The 17481-nt window shown below is 36.4% G+C and overlaps 1 protein-coding gene across 3 annotated transcripts in view; it reads right to left on the reverse strand.

Moving 5' to 3' along the window:
* The window catches only part of LOC145259780 (E3 ubiquitin-protein ligase AMFR-like), a 116175-nt gene that overhangs the window by 40636 nt on the left and 58058 nt on the right, over positions 1-17481 (reverse strand). For all 3 annotated transcript variants that reach the window (XM_080117536.1, XM_080117537.1, XM_080117538.1), the window contains exon 9: positions 15123-15304. In XM_080117536.1, the coding sequence (XP_079973662.1) occupies positions 15123-15304 (182 nt within the window). The remainder of the gene's footprint in view (positions 1-15122; positions 15305-17481) is intronic.

Consider the following 17481-nt stretch of genomic DNA (forward strand, 5'->3'; position numbering starts at 1 on the left):
TCGATACCATAATAAGGGAACAAAAAAGGCCATGCTTTTTAAAAATTGAAAAGATACATGATTACGCAGTGGATTACTGTTACTCATTGAAAAGTGCACTAGTAAGTTATGAGGCAATTAATTCAGAAAATCACCCAGAATGGAAAAAAAACCCTATGAAATCCGAATTAAAAGCTTTATCTGAAAATAATATATATGAAATGGTGGAAAAACCAAAGGATAAGAATATAATTTCTTCTCGTTGATTTTTCTCAAAAAGAAAAAAAAAAAAAAAAAAAATCACAGCCTTTAGCAATGAAACTTTTAAAGCAAGATTTGTTATAAAAGGCTTTTCACAAATTTCTGGAGTGGAATATTTTGCCACATTTTTACTAACGACAATTAGAATTTTATTGCAATTTGTCACTCAATAAAATTTAAAAATACATCAAATGGATGTAGAAAAATAGTTATTTAAATGCTCTGATTGACTGTGAGATTTATATTTTCCCTCTACAGGGATTTAAAATGAAAAATAAAAATCTTGTATGGAAACTGAATAAATCACTGAACGGTCTAAAACAAAGGGCTCACAATTGGAATTTAACACTCCATAATTATTTAATAGAACAAGAATGCAAGCAATGTCTCGTGGACGTGTGCATGTATACCAAAAACATAGGTAATAAATTGTTGTTTTGGTTTTTGGAGTTGACAATGTATTACTTGTCTCAAATTGTGACAATACTTTAAAGATGTTAAAAATTAATTAAATAAAAATTTTAAAATGGCCGATCTTGGACAATTGCTATGGTTCCTTGGTATAAAGTTTACCTGCAAACATGACACTATAACAATGAACCAATCACGGTACATTGAAAAAAATCTGCTCAAATTCGGAATGCAAGATTGCAAACCATTTATAACTCCTGTTGAGATTGATATAAATAAAAATATAGAGACCAAAACTAAATTAATAGACGATTGATTATACAGAGAAATTATTGGAAGTCTAATCGATTTGATGACTGCCACAAGGCCTGATATACGTTACACTGTAACAAAGCTATCTCCAAACTTATCAAAACTGACAATTAAGGACCTTACTTATGCAAAACAAGTCCTTCGATATCTAAAAGGAACCAAGGAACAATCTTTAATATTTAAAAAGTCGACATATCCTTTAAATTTAGAATGATTTTCAGATTACGATTGGGGTAACTCTGAGGATCAAAAAAGAGTAAGTATTTTAGACTGTCAAAGACCGGACCTATGATCTAGAAAACTAAAAAAAACGACAACTTGTTGCCCTTTCTACATGTGAAGCAGAGTTTGTGGCACTTGCACAAGAGGCAATTTTTCTAAGCACCCTTCTAAATTCTATTTTAAAACCAAATCTAAGCAAAAAACCAATAGTAATTCATTGTGACAACCAAAGTAGTATCTTATTAGCAAATAATTCTATGATTCATAAAAGATCGAAGCATCATTCCATAAAGGATGAAATAAGTAAAAAATCTATTAATCTAAGTTATGTAACATCTGAGAATAATATAGCCGATATTTTCACTAAACCTATGAAAAGGATAAACTTAAAACATTTTATAGCCAAACTTTTTGGAATTTAATCATAAATAAATCTATTTACAGAAATCCAAAATGAGAAGTCGAAACCACACAAAAGGGAAAAATGAATAAATAATAATAATAACAGATTGTAAATTGTTCCAGGCACAATGTTAAACTGCAACCATTTTTTGTCTTCCTAACCAAATTAACTAAGAAATCTAACAGAATGTTTTGAAATTTTGTTTAACAAAAAAAAAAAAAAAAAAAAAAAAAAAAGAAAAAAAAAGTATCTGTATATGCTTGAAAAGCGTGTATATTTGGATCTCTCTCTTTATATATATATATATATATATATATATTTGTATGTCGCTATATATGAATTTGAAAAGTATGTATATTTGTATGTATTTGCGTGTAGATAAATATTTGAATAGTATTATATCTATATGTATTTTTTTGTATATATATATATATATATATATATATATATATATATATTTGAAAAGTATATCTGTATTTTTATATGTGATTAAAAATGGCTTCTTTTTGCACATATACCAATATATTGATTTTTTTGGGACCAATGCGAACTAAAACAAATTCCAAAGAAAAAAAAAAACGAAAAAAAAAACGTTATTTTATTTATTTTTTTTTTCTTTTCTCAAGTCAAACCAAATTGAGTCAGAAAGGACTTTTTCATTAATTACTTATGAGGGTATGACTCCAATTATTTCAACAATCGTTTTTATAACCATGGTTATGGGAATCAACCAATCAGAAGCTTCAAATGTTATTATAAAAAATATCGAATTTTGGATTCAATTCAGTTCTCTGTCGACCTCCATCTCAAAACGACTGAATCATGACTGCATTGATTCTTTGCCGCCATTTTTGTTACTAAGAATTACTCAACACTTGAAATTGAGACTGCATTGATTCTTTGCCGATTTGATTTACTGCAGCCATCTTTGTTCAACATAATATCTCAACACTTTACTTTTACCTCTTATGTTCCATTGTAAAATTCTATTTGTTGGTATGGATTTTTTTAGTCATTGGGTGTTATGGGTTTTGTTATTTGGATCCATCACCTCTGATTTGTTAATTTTTGTTAGTTGTTAGTATCTGATCTTTGATGTCCATGTCCTCAAATCTGTTTTGAATTGAGGCTCTTAATATATAAGTTGAGCGTAGTTTATTTATTTTAGTTTTAACTTCTTTGCTGGGTGGGGTTTATTTCCTTTCCCTTCATGGGAGTTTTTGGTGCCTGTTTTTTTTTCAGTAAGAGGGGTTGTTTCTATAGGTGTTGAAATACTTTGACGTTTTATGAGTACTTTGGGTTGAATTTTGGTTTGGGAGCTTTGTTCGTTTATGTAATCTTTATTTTCAATGTTGATTTATTTTATAGTTTTTTAATGCATTTTAATTACATATGCGTAAAAATGGTCTCTAACACTTAGTCCCACGCGAGCCGTTTTTATGGTCAGAAGAACTCTACTCGATAACGAATAGCCTATGCAAGAATATAGAAGAGCTAGGACCACCTTTCTTTCTACTATAGAAGACAGAAGTTTAACCTAAAAATAAAGAACAAAATAAAAAAGTAAAATTACCATACACATGTGCGCACTATAAATAGATATAAAATCCGGGGAAAGGAAGTGAAGCCGTCACACTAACAGGGTTACGCCTCGCTGACAGACGCGACAATTTTGAACATGGGCAAACAATATAAGCTAAGTTAAATTAACAAATCCTAATATTACCAAAATGGCAACTGTTTTTTTTTTTTTTTTTTTCTTCTTAATTTTGACAAATGTATTTTAACTATATGCGCATATATTGTCTTTAACTCTTTGCTTCCATGCGAGTCGTTTGTTCTATTACTTTATTTTTTATTTATTTATTCACTTTGTTTATTTATTTCTCTTTTTGCTTTTACCAACTGTATACCTTCTCTTTAAATGTATTTATTTAATGCATTTTAATTTTTAATTACATATGCGTAAAAATGGTCTCTAACACTTAGTCCCACGCGAGCCGTTTTTATGGTCAGAAGAACTCTACTCGATAACGAATAGCCTATGCAAGAATATAGAAGAGCTAGGACCACCTTTCTTTCTACTATAGAAGACAGAAGAACTTTATTTAAGTAGTATACTTAATATATGCAATCACCGTACGCTTGCTTGTATTTAAGTGTCCTCCATGATACTCATACCATACCAAACCACTGCACGTTGCTCATAATTTGACTGACACTATATTTGTAACTGCAATATACATAATCCCAGCTGTGATACTAGGGCTAATTTTCTGAATAGATGCAACACTCTGCGCCTGACCTCAATGACTACAATTCCAAATCCCAACGAACTAGCTGTCCCTATAACTGGGAGGGAAAAACCTAATAGCTAGCTACGAAATCTTATACATTTTACCTCCAAGACGATTGCGTTTGTCTTACCTGCATGCATAAAAAAAAAAAAAAAAAAAAAAAATTTTCCTCCCTTCTTCAAACTAAACCTTACCTGTAACTCAAAAATCCTAATGGAAATCCATCTGTAAATAAATAACCCCTCTTCTCTTGAACGCTAACAATCTACTCCTTCCAACCTATCCGCCACTAAACTCCCACATTGCCCGCATCTGTAGTGGAATCGCTAACTTCCAGCCCCTAATCCCTCACATGCAAACTGATTTAATAGCCATCACTAAACATCTATACATTTCTACCTCTAAGGCATGCATTACAGCTCATTCCTATCCAGTAAGGGACAACAGCCTATGCACATAAAGGCAGGTACTTAACAGCCAAAGTACCCAGAAACAAAGCGATATGCACTACACAACTGTCTCCTCGAGTTTTGCAACGACTAATTACGTTATTGAAACGACACTCCTTGTTATGCAAAACACCCCATGACTCTTACTAAAAAATACCTACAACTTCAACTCTATTCGCACCTACTGAAAATCTGCCCATATATCTATTCACCTAATTACGCATGACTCAAAACTTGCTGTCTTATCCATGCTATATTGCCCTTACATCTTAACCCTCCTATCATCTAAAATAGCTCGGGCAAAACTCGTAGCTCAATTCTTAATACCTACTCATACTGTAACACTATACTAGACCTAAGCTAACATTAATAAAATAAAAAAAAAAGGGTAAGACTAAAATCACATTATCTCCTCCCTAACAAGCCCTCTTACAAACATAGACGCTTACACTGCATGAACTTCACCCCCCCCCCCTTTATCCATTAACAAGTAAATAGCATGTCCCTAAATCACTTTGAGGAGTGTAACTAATCAGTAGAGATAAAATCCCTCACAAACTAACCCAGTAACACTAACAACGCGGGGTCGCAGAAATACCTGGATTAGAACCTAGGCGCGGAGAAAACCCTCTCAGGGCTGACGGACCCAGTAGGTCTTCCCAGATCATCCGTCTAGGAGAAGGAAAACTCTGAAACTAAACCAAAGGGGAGAGAGGCCTCTTCAGTCTTGGATGACAACCTTCCTAGAGCTGGTGACTCAAACAAATTCACCGGTTTGCAAACCTAAATTGCTTAAGGAGTAGATAGGCTCTGTCTATCGCCCGGCTTCCATACTCCTTCTTTGCCTATTAGTCAAGCGCAGAGACACTATCTCAGTGATTCGACAGAAACACCCAGCGGTAGATCTTGTTTCCTGGCTAGGGCAATGAACGCCGTTCTTCCCCATTCCCAGCATGCCCCACCCCTAAAACTGAACATTTGGGAGTGCTTGAGTATAAGATATGCCTGAGCGATTAGATTGGGTTGACCTTCTTCTAAAGGGTTGAGGGTACCGGATTGACAGTTCCTGGCTGCTGTTCCCGACTGGTAGTACAGGAGCCCTAACTCTTTGGTAGCGCTTAGAGCGGCTGCTCCATCAACAGTTGAATAATATCGGGTTGTTTGCAGTGCCATGACGCGCATGGAAAGGGACCCTGCACTCGGTGGGCTTTCCTGAGGCCACAATCCTAATTGGAGAAAGGTCAGCTGATGGTCTACTGGTGATGCATGTCTGAAGCTCCGCATAACCTCTTGTTTAGCTCCCCCTTACCGAAACTCTTAAAAAAAAAATATGAAGACAGTACAATCTAAAAATAAGCTTAAACCAGGATTAGGGACAAACAAATTCAACTTGCCTCCTCCCTTGAGGCTCTCATTCACAAATATCCGTGGGCTTAGAACTAACTTAGCTGATGTTGAAGCATTTCTCTTAACAAATACCCCGGATATCTTAGCACTAAGTGAGACTAATCTACACTCCTCCATTCCCTCTAACCACTTTAACATGCCTGGATATCTCCCACTCTGCCGTAAGGACTCTGACAGACATATGCACGGACTTGGAGTTTACATTCGTAATACCCTTCCCTTGACTAGAGAAACAAACCTAGAAACAGATGATCAAGCCTTTATGTGCTTTAGACTAAACGTGCAACACAGTATTAGCTACTATTATTTTCTCTACCGCTCTCCCTCGACTCGGGACTGCTCCATAATAAACAAAGTATCTGACAGCATAGACACGGCACTGTCCCTCGACACTAGCGCACAAATACATGTGTTTGGTGACTTTAATGTCCACCACAAAAACTGGCTTGGATTCTCTACTCACACAGATGCAGCGGGCAGCACAACCCATAGCTTCGCTATATCTCACTCCCTATCACAAATTGTTACGTTTCCAACCCGCTTCCCTGACCAGGAAGAACAACACGCATCACTTCTAGATCTGTTTTTGACCACAGTTCCCGATGACTGCATAACGAAGGCCCACAGCCCACTCGGGAACGCTGACCATGCAGTGATAATGGTTGAAATCGCCCTAAACTCTAGACCCAAAACTGAAGAGCCAGTGCTCAAAACAACGAGATATTATAATAAGGCTGACTGGGAAGCCATCAGGGAACTAATTAGAGATGCTCCATGGAAAAATATTTTCTCTCTCCCTGCTAAACAATGTGCAAACGAGACCACTGACTGGTTCAAAACTGCAATCGAAGCGCATGTTCCCATGCGGAAATTTTATAGTAAGCCCCACTCTCCCCAATGGTTTACGTCGACTTGTGCAACTGCCATTACTCAAAAGCAGCATGCATACCGTAGGTTTAACCGACATAAGTCCAGTTCAAACAGACTGAAGTATATAGAAGCTAGAAATAACGTTAAGAAAGAAATAGCGACAGCTAAGAGAGAATTTACGGAAACCACTAAAAAGCGCATCGAAGCACAAAAACTAGGAACTCGAGACTTCTGGAAAATCTACAACAGTGTAGTAAATAATGGGCAATCAACAATTCCCCCACTAACCAACAATCACGAGGTTGTCTCCTCAGCAACCGACAAGGCTAACATGCTTGCCAGTCGGTTTGCCTCAAACTCCACACTGGACCCTTCCAACCACCCCCTACCTGACTTTCCTATGCGGACAGACGCCACACTAGACGATCTGAAAACCACCCCTGCTCAGGTGCATGCTATCATAAAAAACCTTGACACCTCAAAAGCATGTGGACCCGATCTTATCCCAGCTGTGCTATTAAAAAAGTGCTCAGCCGAAGTAGCTCCAGTTCTCTCCAAACTCTACAACAAATGTCTTAATGAAGCTTGCTTTCCGGGCTGTTGGAAAACTGCTTCTGTTGTACCAGTATTCAAGAATTCTGGCGAAAGGACAGATCCATCAAATTATCGCCCCATTAGCCTCCTCCCACTTTTTGCCAAAATATTTGAGACCATAATTAACCATGCTCTAGTCCATCATCTTACAGATGCTAAACTACTGACTGACAAACAATATAGATTTAGACGAGCCCGTTCCACAGCAGACATCCTCACTGTGATCTCTGAACGTATATACCATTCACTGGACAAAGCGGGGGAAGGCAGAGCGGTAGCTCTAGATATATCTAAGGCTTTTGACAGGGTATGGCATGAGGGTCTCCTCAGTAAAATCAGATCATACGGTATCACTGGTAGAATACTTAACATAATTAAATCCTTCTTAGATAAGAGAAAAATCCAGGTAGTCCTCGACGGTCGCACATCTAAACAATATGATATAAATGCGGGAGTGCCCCAGGGTTCTATCCTTGGACCTCTATTGTTCCTGATATTCATAAATGACCTCCCCGACAACATTGCCTCTGAGATGGGTATATATGCTGATGACACTACACTCTATGGCAGACACGACAGGAAGACGAATGAACACATTTCTAAAGAAATGGCAGAAACACTAGAGGAAGACCTCCAATCTGTAGTTGAATGGGGACAAAAGTGGTTGGTCGCATTCAATGCTGCCAAGACTAAACTAGTTTCATTCAATAATTACAAGAAACCCTCTCTACCACCCATAGCAATGGCCAACGACTCTTTATCTGAGAGTCCATCTTTCAAACTCCTTGGCCTAACGTTCACAGGAAACATGAGTTGGAACAATTACATTGAAGGCATTGCCAGGGCCGCTGCAAGAAAGGTGGGCTCTCTCTACCGTGCTAGAAAACTACTAACACCCGAAAGTATCCTGTACCTCTATAAGGCCACCATTCGCCCATGTATGGAGTATTGCTGCCACATCTGGGCTGGTGCATCTGCTACTAGTCTCTCGCTCCTTGACAAGGTTCAAAAGAGAGTCGCAAACCTGATAGGCCCTGAACTGGCATCTAAGCTTCAGCCTCTGTCCCATCGACGAAATGTTGCATCCCTCTGCCTTTTCTACAAGTATTTTAGTGGTGAATGCTCTGACGAACTGCAATCACTTGTGCCCCCACGACGCGAGCACCCTCGACAAACCCGACAGGCTACTAGATCCCACCCCCACAATGTAGAGGTCCCTAGATGTAAAAGATCTTTTTACTCCAATAGTTTCTTCCCCAGAACCGCAAGACTGGAATTCCATTCCAGGTCCCTGCTTCCCCAACAGTACTGACGTGCAGAAGTTCAAGTGTAACGTGAACCGACACCTTGCTGCCCAAATCCCTACATAGTACCCCAGTAGTTGTTGCCCCTGATAGTAGCCCCCTACACCAAAGTGGCAATTTGCCTTGTTTGGGGTGAAAATGTAATAAAAAAAAAAAAAAAAAAAAAAAAAAAAAACTATTCCATTAGTCCTTTCATTTCATTGAGTAATTTCATATCTTCAAATTTGATAAATTTTTTTGTTACAGTTATTTGGTTTTATGTATCTTATTTCAGAATATCTCATATTTTCAACTAGGTTAAGAGTTTCATGGAAAGTTATAGTTTTTGTGTATTTTATTCTATTAATTTCTTTCTTTCTCCCATTTGTGTTATACCCGCCTTCCTTGAACAGAGGAATTTTCACTGATTAGCACTATAAATAGCGCTAGTAATTCCAACACCGGTGAGAGAGATGCGACTGCATTTCAACTGCTAGCCGAGTGCCCAGCAGATATACACGCTTTCCTATCTTTGTATATTATTGTTAATACACTTGTTCCTTAACCAAATTTGGACTTGATTGTTCTTATTTTCACTGTTGATCCACAATACAACAATTGGCGACAAGGAATCGAAACGACCATCACTGCAGAGAATCACCAAAAGTGATTGAAATAAAGATTCGTAAAATCTTTATGGCAGAACACTTTCGTCATTTCAACAGATATTTGGATATGCAAGGATTAACAGCGAATTAATTACTACAATAGTAATTTGGCACCGGAAAAAAACTTGCTACCAAAATCTACAGCGAAAAACGTGAATGTTTTCAATTATTTAATAATTGAACACACCAAGTGTTTTAGAAAGGGAAAAAGGGTTCATTTTTTTCTTCACCAGAAGCCATTTTTCCTACGGTAAGAATTTTCTTCTGCAAAGATAAACTGTCCAAAACTAACTAGCAAATACCGTGTAAGCTTATCATTATTTTGATAACATTTGGGATTTGAAACATGCTGGACTTTGTCAAGAGAAAAGAGACAGACCGTGAAAAATAATTATTCGCGTACGTCATTTGTGCTTAGCAAACACGTAAAGAATCAAGTCATTTTTTGCAAAAGACAAAGAGGGTAAAAAAAAAAAAAAAAAAAAAAAAAATGTTTTCCATACGAATTCATCAGATATTTAAAGCGACAGATTTTATTTTTGCTATTTAAAAACACGTGCAAATAAAGTAAAAATGTTAAACAAATGTTATTTCGCTGGATTGTTTCTAGTAAGACTAGAAATATAACGTTCAACAAATTAAGTTACAAAAGGACTGCTAAACTGTTGTTCTTCAAACAAAAGAATTGGGAAAGAAAACTTGGTTGATTTTTTTTTTTTTTTTTTTTACTAAGGAATATTTCTTTAATACAAGCGTAAATTGTAAACTGAATTTGTATGATGGATACAAAATTCAAAGATTCACTATTGGAATTGTTCCAATTTCAGGCAGAGCAAAATCTTGCGTTGCAAAAGCAGCAAATTCAACAAGTAGAAAGAGAAGAGAGATTTAAACAAGCATTTAAAGAAAAAATGCTTCAACAACAAAAACGCTTCGAGGAAATATTGATGAAAACACAGGAGGAACAAAGAAAAATTCTGGAGGCAACACAGTTAACTAAAGCGGACAATAATCATAATGCATTTTCTCAAACAGCTGTGTGAGCCGCTATTGAAAATTTCAATTATAATCCAGAAGGCGATGTCACTTTCGTCCAGTACTACAGACGATATGAGGATATTTTTTATATCGGATTGTAGTACCTGGTCAGACACAAAAAAAAAGTTAGGCTTTTGCTAAGAAAATTGGGAACAACCAAGCATAAAAAGTTCGTGAATTTTATTCTCCCAAAAAAAAAAGACCAGTGAGTTGAGCTTCCAAGAAACAGTTATGCTACCTACAGAACTGTTTTCTGTAAAAACGTGTCTCTTCCATAGGCGATATAAATGTATGAATGTTACTAGAAGCAGCAGATAATTTTAAATGTTTAATATTTGTGCAAGGGCTGGTCTTAAATAAAGACGCTGAAATTAGGCATCATGTTTTAAATAAACTTGAAAATGAACCGAATTTGAAACTACAAAATTTAACGGAAGACTAAACGGGTTATTGAGTTGAAACAAGAAAGTCGTGACAGAGGAAAACGGAGTGTCACATATTAAAAAGATCCATCAAAAGAAAAATCCGACTTAAAAAAATAACCAGAGAAAGAAACAAGGAAAAGATCCACCTGGACCATGTTGGAAGTGTGGAAATAAACATTGGTACAATGAGTGTCCCTACAAATTCAAACACGTGACAACTGCCACCAGAAAGAGCATAAAGCATCGCATTGTAGAAAAAAAATCTGGTAGAAAGACATCCATTAAACTTATGAAAATTGAACCTGAGGAACAAAATATCCGGAAATATGTACAGGTCAAAATGTTTAAAAAGAAAGTAAGGCTACAACTTGATAGTGGGTCTGACATTTCCATTATTAATGTATAGACATGGAAGAGGCTTGGGAGACCCACTATGATTAAATCACATAAAATGGCGAGAAGCGTCAGTGGTGAAAAAATTACCTTCAAAGGAGAATTATTGATGAATCTTTTTTTCCAGAACAGAACCGAAAAAGCAAGAATTTTTGTCATACGAAAATCAAACAACCTCTTTGGAACTGATCTGTTTGAAAAGTTTAGACTATGGGATCTGCCTTTAAGCTTATTTTGCCAAAAGGTTGAGGATTCGAATAGAGACAGAAAAACTTAAGAGGGAGTTAAAAGAGAATTTCCCAGACGTATTTTCAGGTGGTTTGGGAAGGTGTACAAAAGCAGTAGCAAAATTTGACGTAAAAATAATGAACAGCCAGTGTTCAGAAAGAAAAGAAATGTTCCATACACCGCTATAGAACAGATACACGGTGAATTAGAGAGATTCGAAAACATGGGTGTCATCAGAAAAATTGATCACAGTGAGTGGGCTGCACCAATGGTTTACATCAAAAGGAAGAGTAAGGAGATTCGGGTTTGCACCAACTTCGTGATAGGTTTAAACAGGGCATTACAAGATCATTATCCTCTTCCGAGCTCTGAAGAGATATTTGCAAAAATGAGTGGAGGGAAATATTTTTCTAAAATCGACCTCAGTGACACGTACTTACAAGTTCCAGTCGATGAGGAGTGTTCAAAGCTGCTATGTATTAATACCCATAAGGGATTGTACAAGTTTAACAGACTTCCTTTTGAGGTCAAAGTCGCCCCTGCGATTTTTCAGCAAATTATGGACATTATGTTAATGGATTGGATTTTGCAGTAAGGTACCTGGATGATGTGTTAATGAAAAGCGTTAGCAAAGAACAACACAAAGCTCATGTAAACCAAGTATTCAAAAGGATCCAAGATTATGGATTTTAAATCAGGAAAAATGTACATTTTTCATGGAGAAAATAAAATACTTGGGGCAAATCATCGATAAACATGGAAGAAGGCCGGATCCAGATAGATCGAGTGAAATAAAAGAATATGCCTGCTCCAGAAAATATTGCGTCTTTACAAAGTTTCTTAGGTTTGGCAAATTACTACAATGTATTTGTGCCAAATATGCATAAACTAAGGTCGCCTTTAAATGAACTGTTAAGGAAAGACCAAAAATGGGTCTGGATGCAAGAGTGCGAAGAAGCATTTCGGAAAATTAAAGAGATTTTAACGTCTGACTTGTTTCTGGCACATTATAATCCCAAGCGTGAAATTATAGTTGCAAGCAATGCCAGCTTCTATGACATAGGAGCATGCATTTTACACAAAATGGATGATGGAAAAGTGAAACCCATAGCACATTCATCCCGATCACTTTTGCCAGCCGAAAAGAACTACTCACAAATTGAAAAAGAGGTGCTAAGCATTATATTCTTGATGAGATTAAGAGTAAGGCAGAGGTGGACGAATTTATTATACGCACGAAAGAAAGGATCAACAATAACAAACTGGATGAAGAAATTTATTCAATTTGCGATAACGTCCTGTTATATAGTGACAGGGTCGTAATTCCTGCAACATTACAGAAAAGAATGCTCAAGGAATTCCATGTAGGACATCCAGGTATATCAAGAATGAAAAGCCTTATGCGCTCTTTTGTTTATTAGCCAAACATGGACAAGGATATAGAAGGAAAAAATCAGGGACTGTAGAGGATGCGCATTAGCTATGAAAGCTTCTCAGACTCAATTCAGATCGTGGGCAAAACCGGACCGACCTTGGTTTAGGATTCATTTAGATTTTGCAGGACCGCTAGATGGGTTCTACTATCTCATTGTTGTAGACAGTCTATCTAAATAGCCGGAAGTATTAAAATGTAAGAATCCCACATCAGAGGTAACTATCAACTTCCTGTATGAACTATTCACTAGGTTTGGAGTAGTAGACTGCATGGAACGCAATTTACGTCTATCGAATTTAAACATTTTTGCGAGGATCATCTAATCGACCATATAACCATTCCGCCATACCACCCAAGAAGTAATGGACAAACAGAGAAATTCGTTAACACATTCAAGAGAGCCCTGAAAAAAGTTAGTGGGTCGCCGACGGATAAGTCAATCCAACAGTTTTTACAAATCTACAGAGTCACTTCAAATGCAAACATCGAAATGTCAAAGACACCTGCTGAGATTATGTTCGGATGCAAGGTTAGATCGATTTTTCACAAGTTGTTACCAAACCAAGATAGGCCAAACTTAAAAAAAAACGATAACAAAAAAAAAAACAGTATAAAGTTGGTGAAAGAGTATTCTACAAGATTCACAAAAATAATAAGACTTTCTGGGGAGTCCAGCATTGTTGAGAAACAAATAGACAACATGGTCTACATGATTAAGGGACCAGACTTTGTGCACAAACTTCACACTAATCAAATTCAGAAAAGATACTTGAACAGTGAGGTGGCCTGAGGAGGACATCATGGACACAGTGTTTGATACTTTCAGGTGTCCATACCAGAGACAGCTCCAGAGAACAGAAGATCAAACAGAAAACGGAAATCAACAGAATTGATTAGGGTGAACCCAAAACAAAAACGTTATTAATCCCAGATGGGATATTTTCAAAGGGGGGGGGTGTTATACCGGCCTTTCTTGAACAGAGGAATTTACACAGATTAGCACTATAAATGGCGTTAGTAATTCCAACACCAGTGAGAGAGATGCGACTGCACTTCAACTACTAGCCGAGTGCCCAGCAGATATACACGCTTTCCTATCTTTGTATATTATTAATACACTTGTTCCTTAACCAAACTTGGACTTGATTGTTCTTATTTTCACTGTTGTTCCACGACACAATTTGTCACTCTTGAATTTGTGCTAAGATCATTTTGGTTCTTTTTACAATCTATGTGTGTCTTGTTATCTCCACAGCTCAGGCATACTGAAGGGTGTGGACATTGGTCTTGATGGTGTCCACATCCCTGGCAGTTGTAGCATCTGAGTGGTTTGGTATGTAAGGTTCAGTATCTATTTTTTCATACCCTATTTTAATGTTATTTGGGATTTGGTAGGTGTTAAATGTTAGGATGTAGGTGTTTGTATTTATGATTTCACCAGATCTTTTAATTTGGATTATTTTGCCATCAATAACATTTGGGGTTTTAAGGCACAGGGATAATGCAGTGGTCCTGATCACTCCTTTACTAGCATTAAGTGTTTTGTAAGAGTAGGTTTAGATTTTTTTGGTTTTCGAAATGTTTCTATTTGGAGATTTTTGTTTTTGGCTTGTTACTTCTACTAGCAGTGTGCCCTTATTCTGTTTCTTGACCATTTTAGGTTTGATATTTGATAATATTTTCTGTTTTGAATGGAGAAATTTTTATTATTGGTTTTCCTTCAGTTGCTTCTATTACTATGAAGTAGAGAAGGTTTTGATTTTGATTTTCTGTTTCAGTGTCTGAACTAGCATTGTTTGAGACTTTGGGGTGATTTCGTTTGTGAGGCTTTTTGTTTAATATTTATGTATTTTATCTATTTCATCCCTCTGGCTCCTTCCCCACCTTGGATCCCTATATGGGAAGTTGGGGGGGGGGGATACCCATTCACCTCAACACAACAGGAATACAAGAGAAATATACTCATCTTGCTGGTGGATTCAAGCATCTGCATTTCTTCCATTTTTTTTTTCTAAAAACCTCATTTTTAGGAAAAAATTTCAGTTTCTCATTATATTGAGTCCATTATCAGGCAGGTTGATTGACCTATAAGTCACCAACTCACTAAATCAGTTTGTCTAATATAGAGAATGTGAACATATTTTCTTATGTCTGATTTAATGCCAGACATGACCAACCGTCTAACAACCCATCTTAAAATAAGGGCCAAAGTGTTGTGTTGCAGCTCATTTCCTTGTAGTACCTTGAACATGATCTGCTCAACCACCAGAATCCTATCCTTAAGCATTACAGCCACCACACAGTCAACAGGTGACCCATTGAGAGACTTTTACTCTCTGCAGGGGGGCAGTCAGCATATTCTAATGCTCTACAGACAGGGCCAACACTGGGTAGATGCAGTTAGTAATTGACGAGATAAAAAAAAGTAATAAATGCTGAGTACTTACCATCAAAATGGAAGAAATGGTTTGTAGTCTGTTGATTAGTAGCACCCGGAGGAGGTAGGTTCTCCGGGAGAACTTCCGTTTCGGGCACATTGCCATTCGGATCACCAGCTGGTCTATCATTCAGCATCGTGCGACATGTTGGGCAAGATGTATCTTGTTCAAGCCATGATCTTAAACAAGAACTAGATAAAAAAAACAAATTAAGTCAATTAAAAACAGATAACTAAAAAAAATATTTAATTTTCGATTATTGAGACAATTATTCTCGTTTTAGTTATTTTCACATTTCGATTGATGTAACCATTGACTTTTTCAAGTGCATATTTTTTAAACTAGGGAACCTTCTAGCCAAGCATGGGAATCTTTAGACTATTCTTTTGGTAATGCTTTATTCGGGCCCATTTAAAGTCCACTAAAAATGCATGGGAATCTTCAGGTTGAACTCTGGAACATATACAGAATTTCAAACTAAACCCTTATTTAATCCATGGGATTAAAAATGTTCCATATCGCATGTTGTAAGGATTAAATCTTTCAACATCCAGAAGACTTTCACTTAGACATAAGTGTTAACAAACATTTGTAATCATTAGGCTTGCCCATTTGGTCTGGACCAATATTATTTTCATTGACTCATTTGACCATATTCATTTGGTAAGATAATAATAAGCATCAATACTACACATGTTGATGAGATTAGGTTTAAGACTGCCAAATTCATACCAGATTTTCCGACATGAACATATAGCACAACAGTTAAAAGTGTTGGTTAGTAGTACTAAACAACTGTTTTCTCAAGGGTAAGATTCAATCATGGCTACAGGTGATACTAAAAATTATGTAGAATTAATACTTCTACCTGATCATGACTGACAGAATGAGAACAATCAATTCTCGTAGATCATTTGTTTTGTTTTGTTTTGTTTTACTGCATATCAACCACTTTTGGGTCATTTGATCGGCACCCCAGTCACTGTGTGCTTACATTAATTGTAATGTGTTAGATGTTGGTTAGTTGTTTTTAATCTTTCTTGTGAAATCTTGTTATATTTTGTTGCAGGAATTCAAAAATCATTTTTCTGAGTTGATTTTGTTAAATATCTCCCTTAGACTATTCTTTTGGTAATGCTTTATTCGGGCCCATTTAAAGTCCACATAGCCTGTCAGTATATGATGTACTGTGTAGGGCTCCTGACATGTTATGCAAATAGGCACCTCTTCTTTTAGTAGATGTGAGTGAGTGACATGAGTTTGATATATTCATAGTCTAGTCATTACTACCTCTTCCTTTCTTGACATCTGTTTTGTATCTTATTCCGATGTTTGGTGTCCTTTGAATAGTTTATTATCTGTGTCTGAGTTCCAATGTTCTTGCCATTTTCTTTTAGATATATATATATTTATTTTGGGTTTTAGATCTAAGGAATTTTTCCCGTTGTATGGTTTTGTTGAAGTGAATCTTTTGCCGCTTTATCTACTTTTTTGTTCATGTAGATGCTTAGAATCCAGCAGAAGATTATGTATTTATTCATTGTTATGGTTTTATTTTATTTAGGAGATTTGTAATAAGGGGATTTATCATTTTCTTTTCTTTCAGTGATAGGAGTACTGATAGAGAATCTGTAAAGATGAGATATTTTTGATGTTTATCAGTTGTTATTATATCTAGCGCCAAGTCAATGGTAGACACCTCTGCACTAAACACAGAAGCTCCATCCGGGTGTCTTTTCTTTAATTTTTTATTTTTATGGATGGTTGCATATCCTACCCTGTCTCCATCCTTTGATCCATCTGTGTAGATTTGTGAGTATCTATTATATTTATTTGGGATGTTAAGTAGTTCTTCATGGAAGTTGAGGGACAGATTTTTGTTTTAGAATATTTATTAAATTTGTTCAACCATCCAAAACGAAGTTTCTGAGTTGATAGATTCATGTACTTTTGTTGTTTCTATTTAGGTTTCTGTGAGGAAGTTCTTTATATGGAGGCTGTAGGGTTTGATAATATTTTATTTTTTGTTAAAGAGGTGTGTATATTGTGGATGGAAAACACATTGATATGCAGGGTTTGATAGACATGATGTGGGGTGGTTCGCTAGCCTTCACATACAAGCTCCCAAAGCCAATCTCAATCCTTGATGATGTATCATATCTATTCCTTTATATATGATTTTCTGGCTGCTCCATATATTTATTTTTTACATGGAGGTCACCACTTATCAAGGCCTGAAAGCCACTCAGGGAAAAGGGTTATTGCGTGTACAGTAATCAATGAGATAGTATTGTAGTAATCATTAGTATTGAGGGTTTTGATAGAGTGCCTTACTTAAGGGGGCGGTTTGTCAGGAGTTTGTTTATGT

This window comes from Euprymna scolopes, chromosome 35 (assembly GCF_053919585.1).
Source record: "Euprymna scolopes isolate OS-2025 chromosome 35, ASM5391958v1, whole genome shotgun sequence".
Taxonomy (NCBI): Eukaryota; Metazoa; Mollusca; class Cephalopoda; order Sepiida; family Sepiolidae; genus Euprymna; species Euprymna scolopes.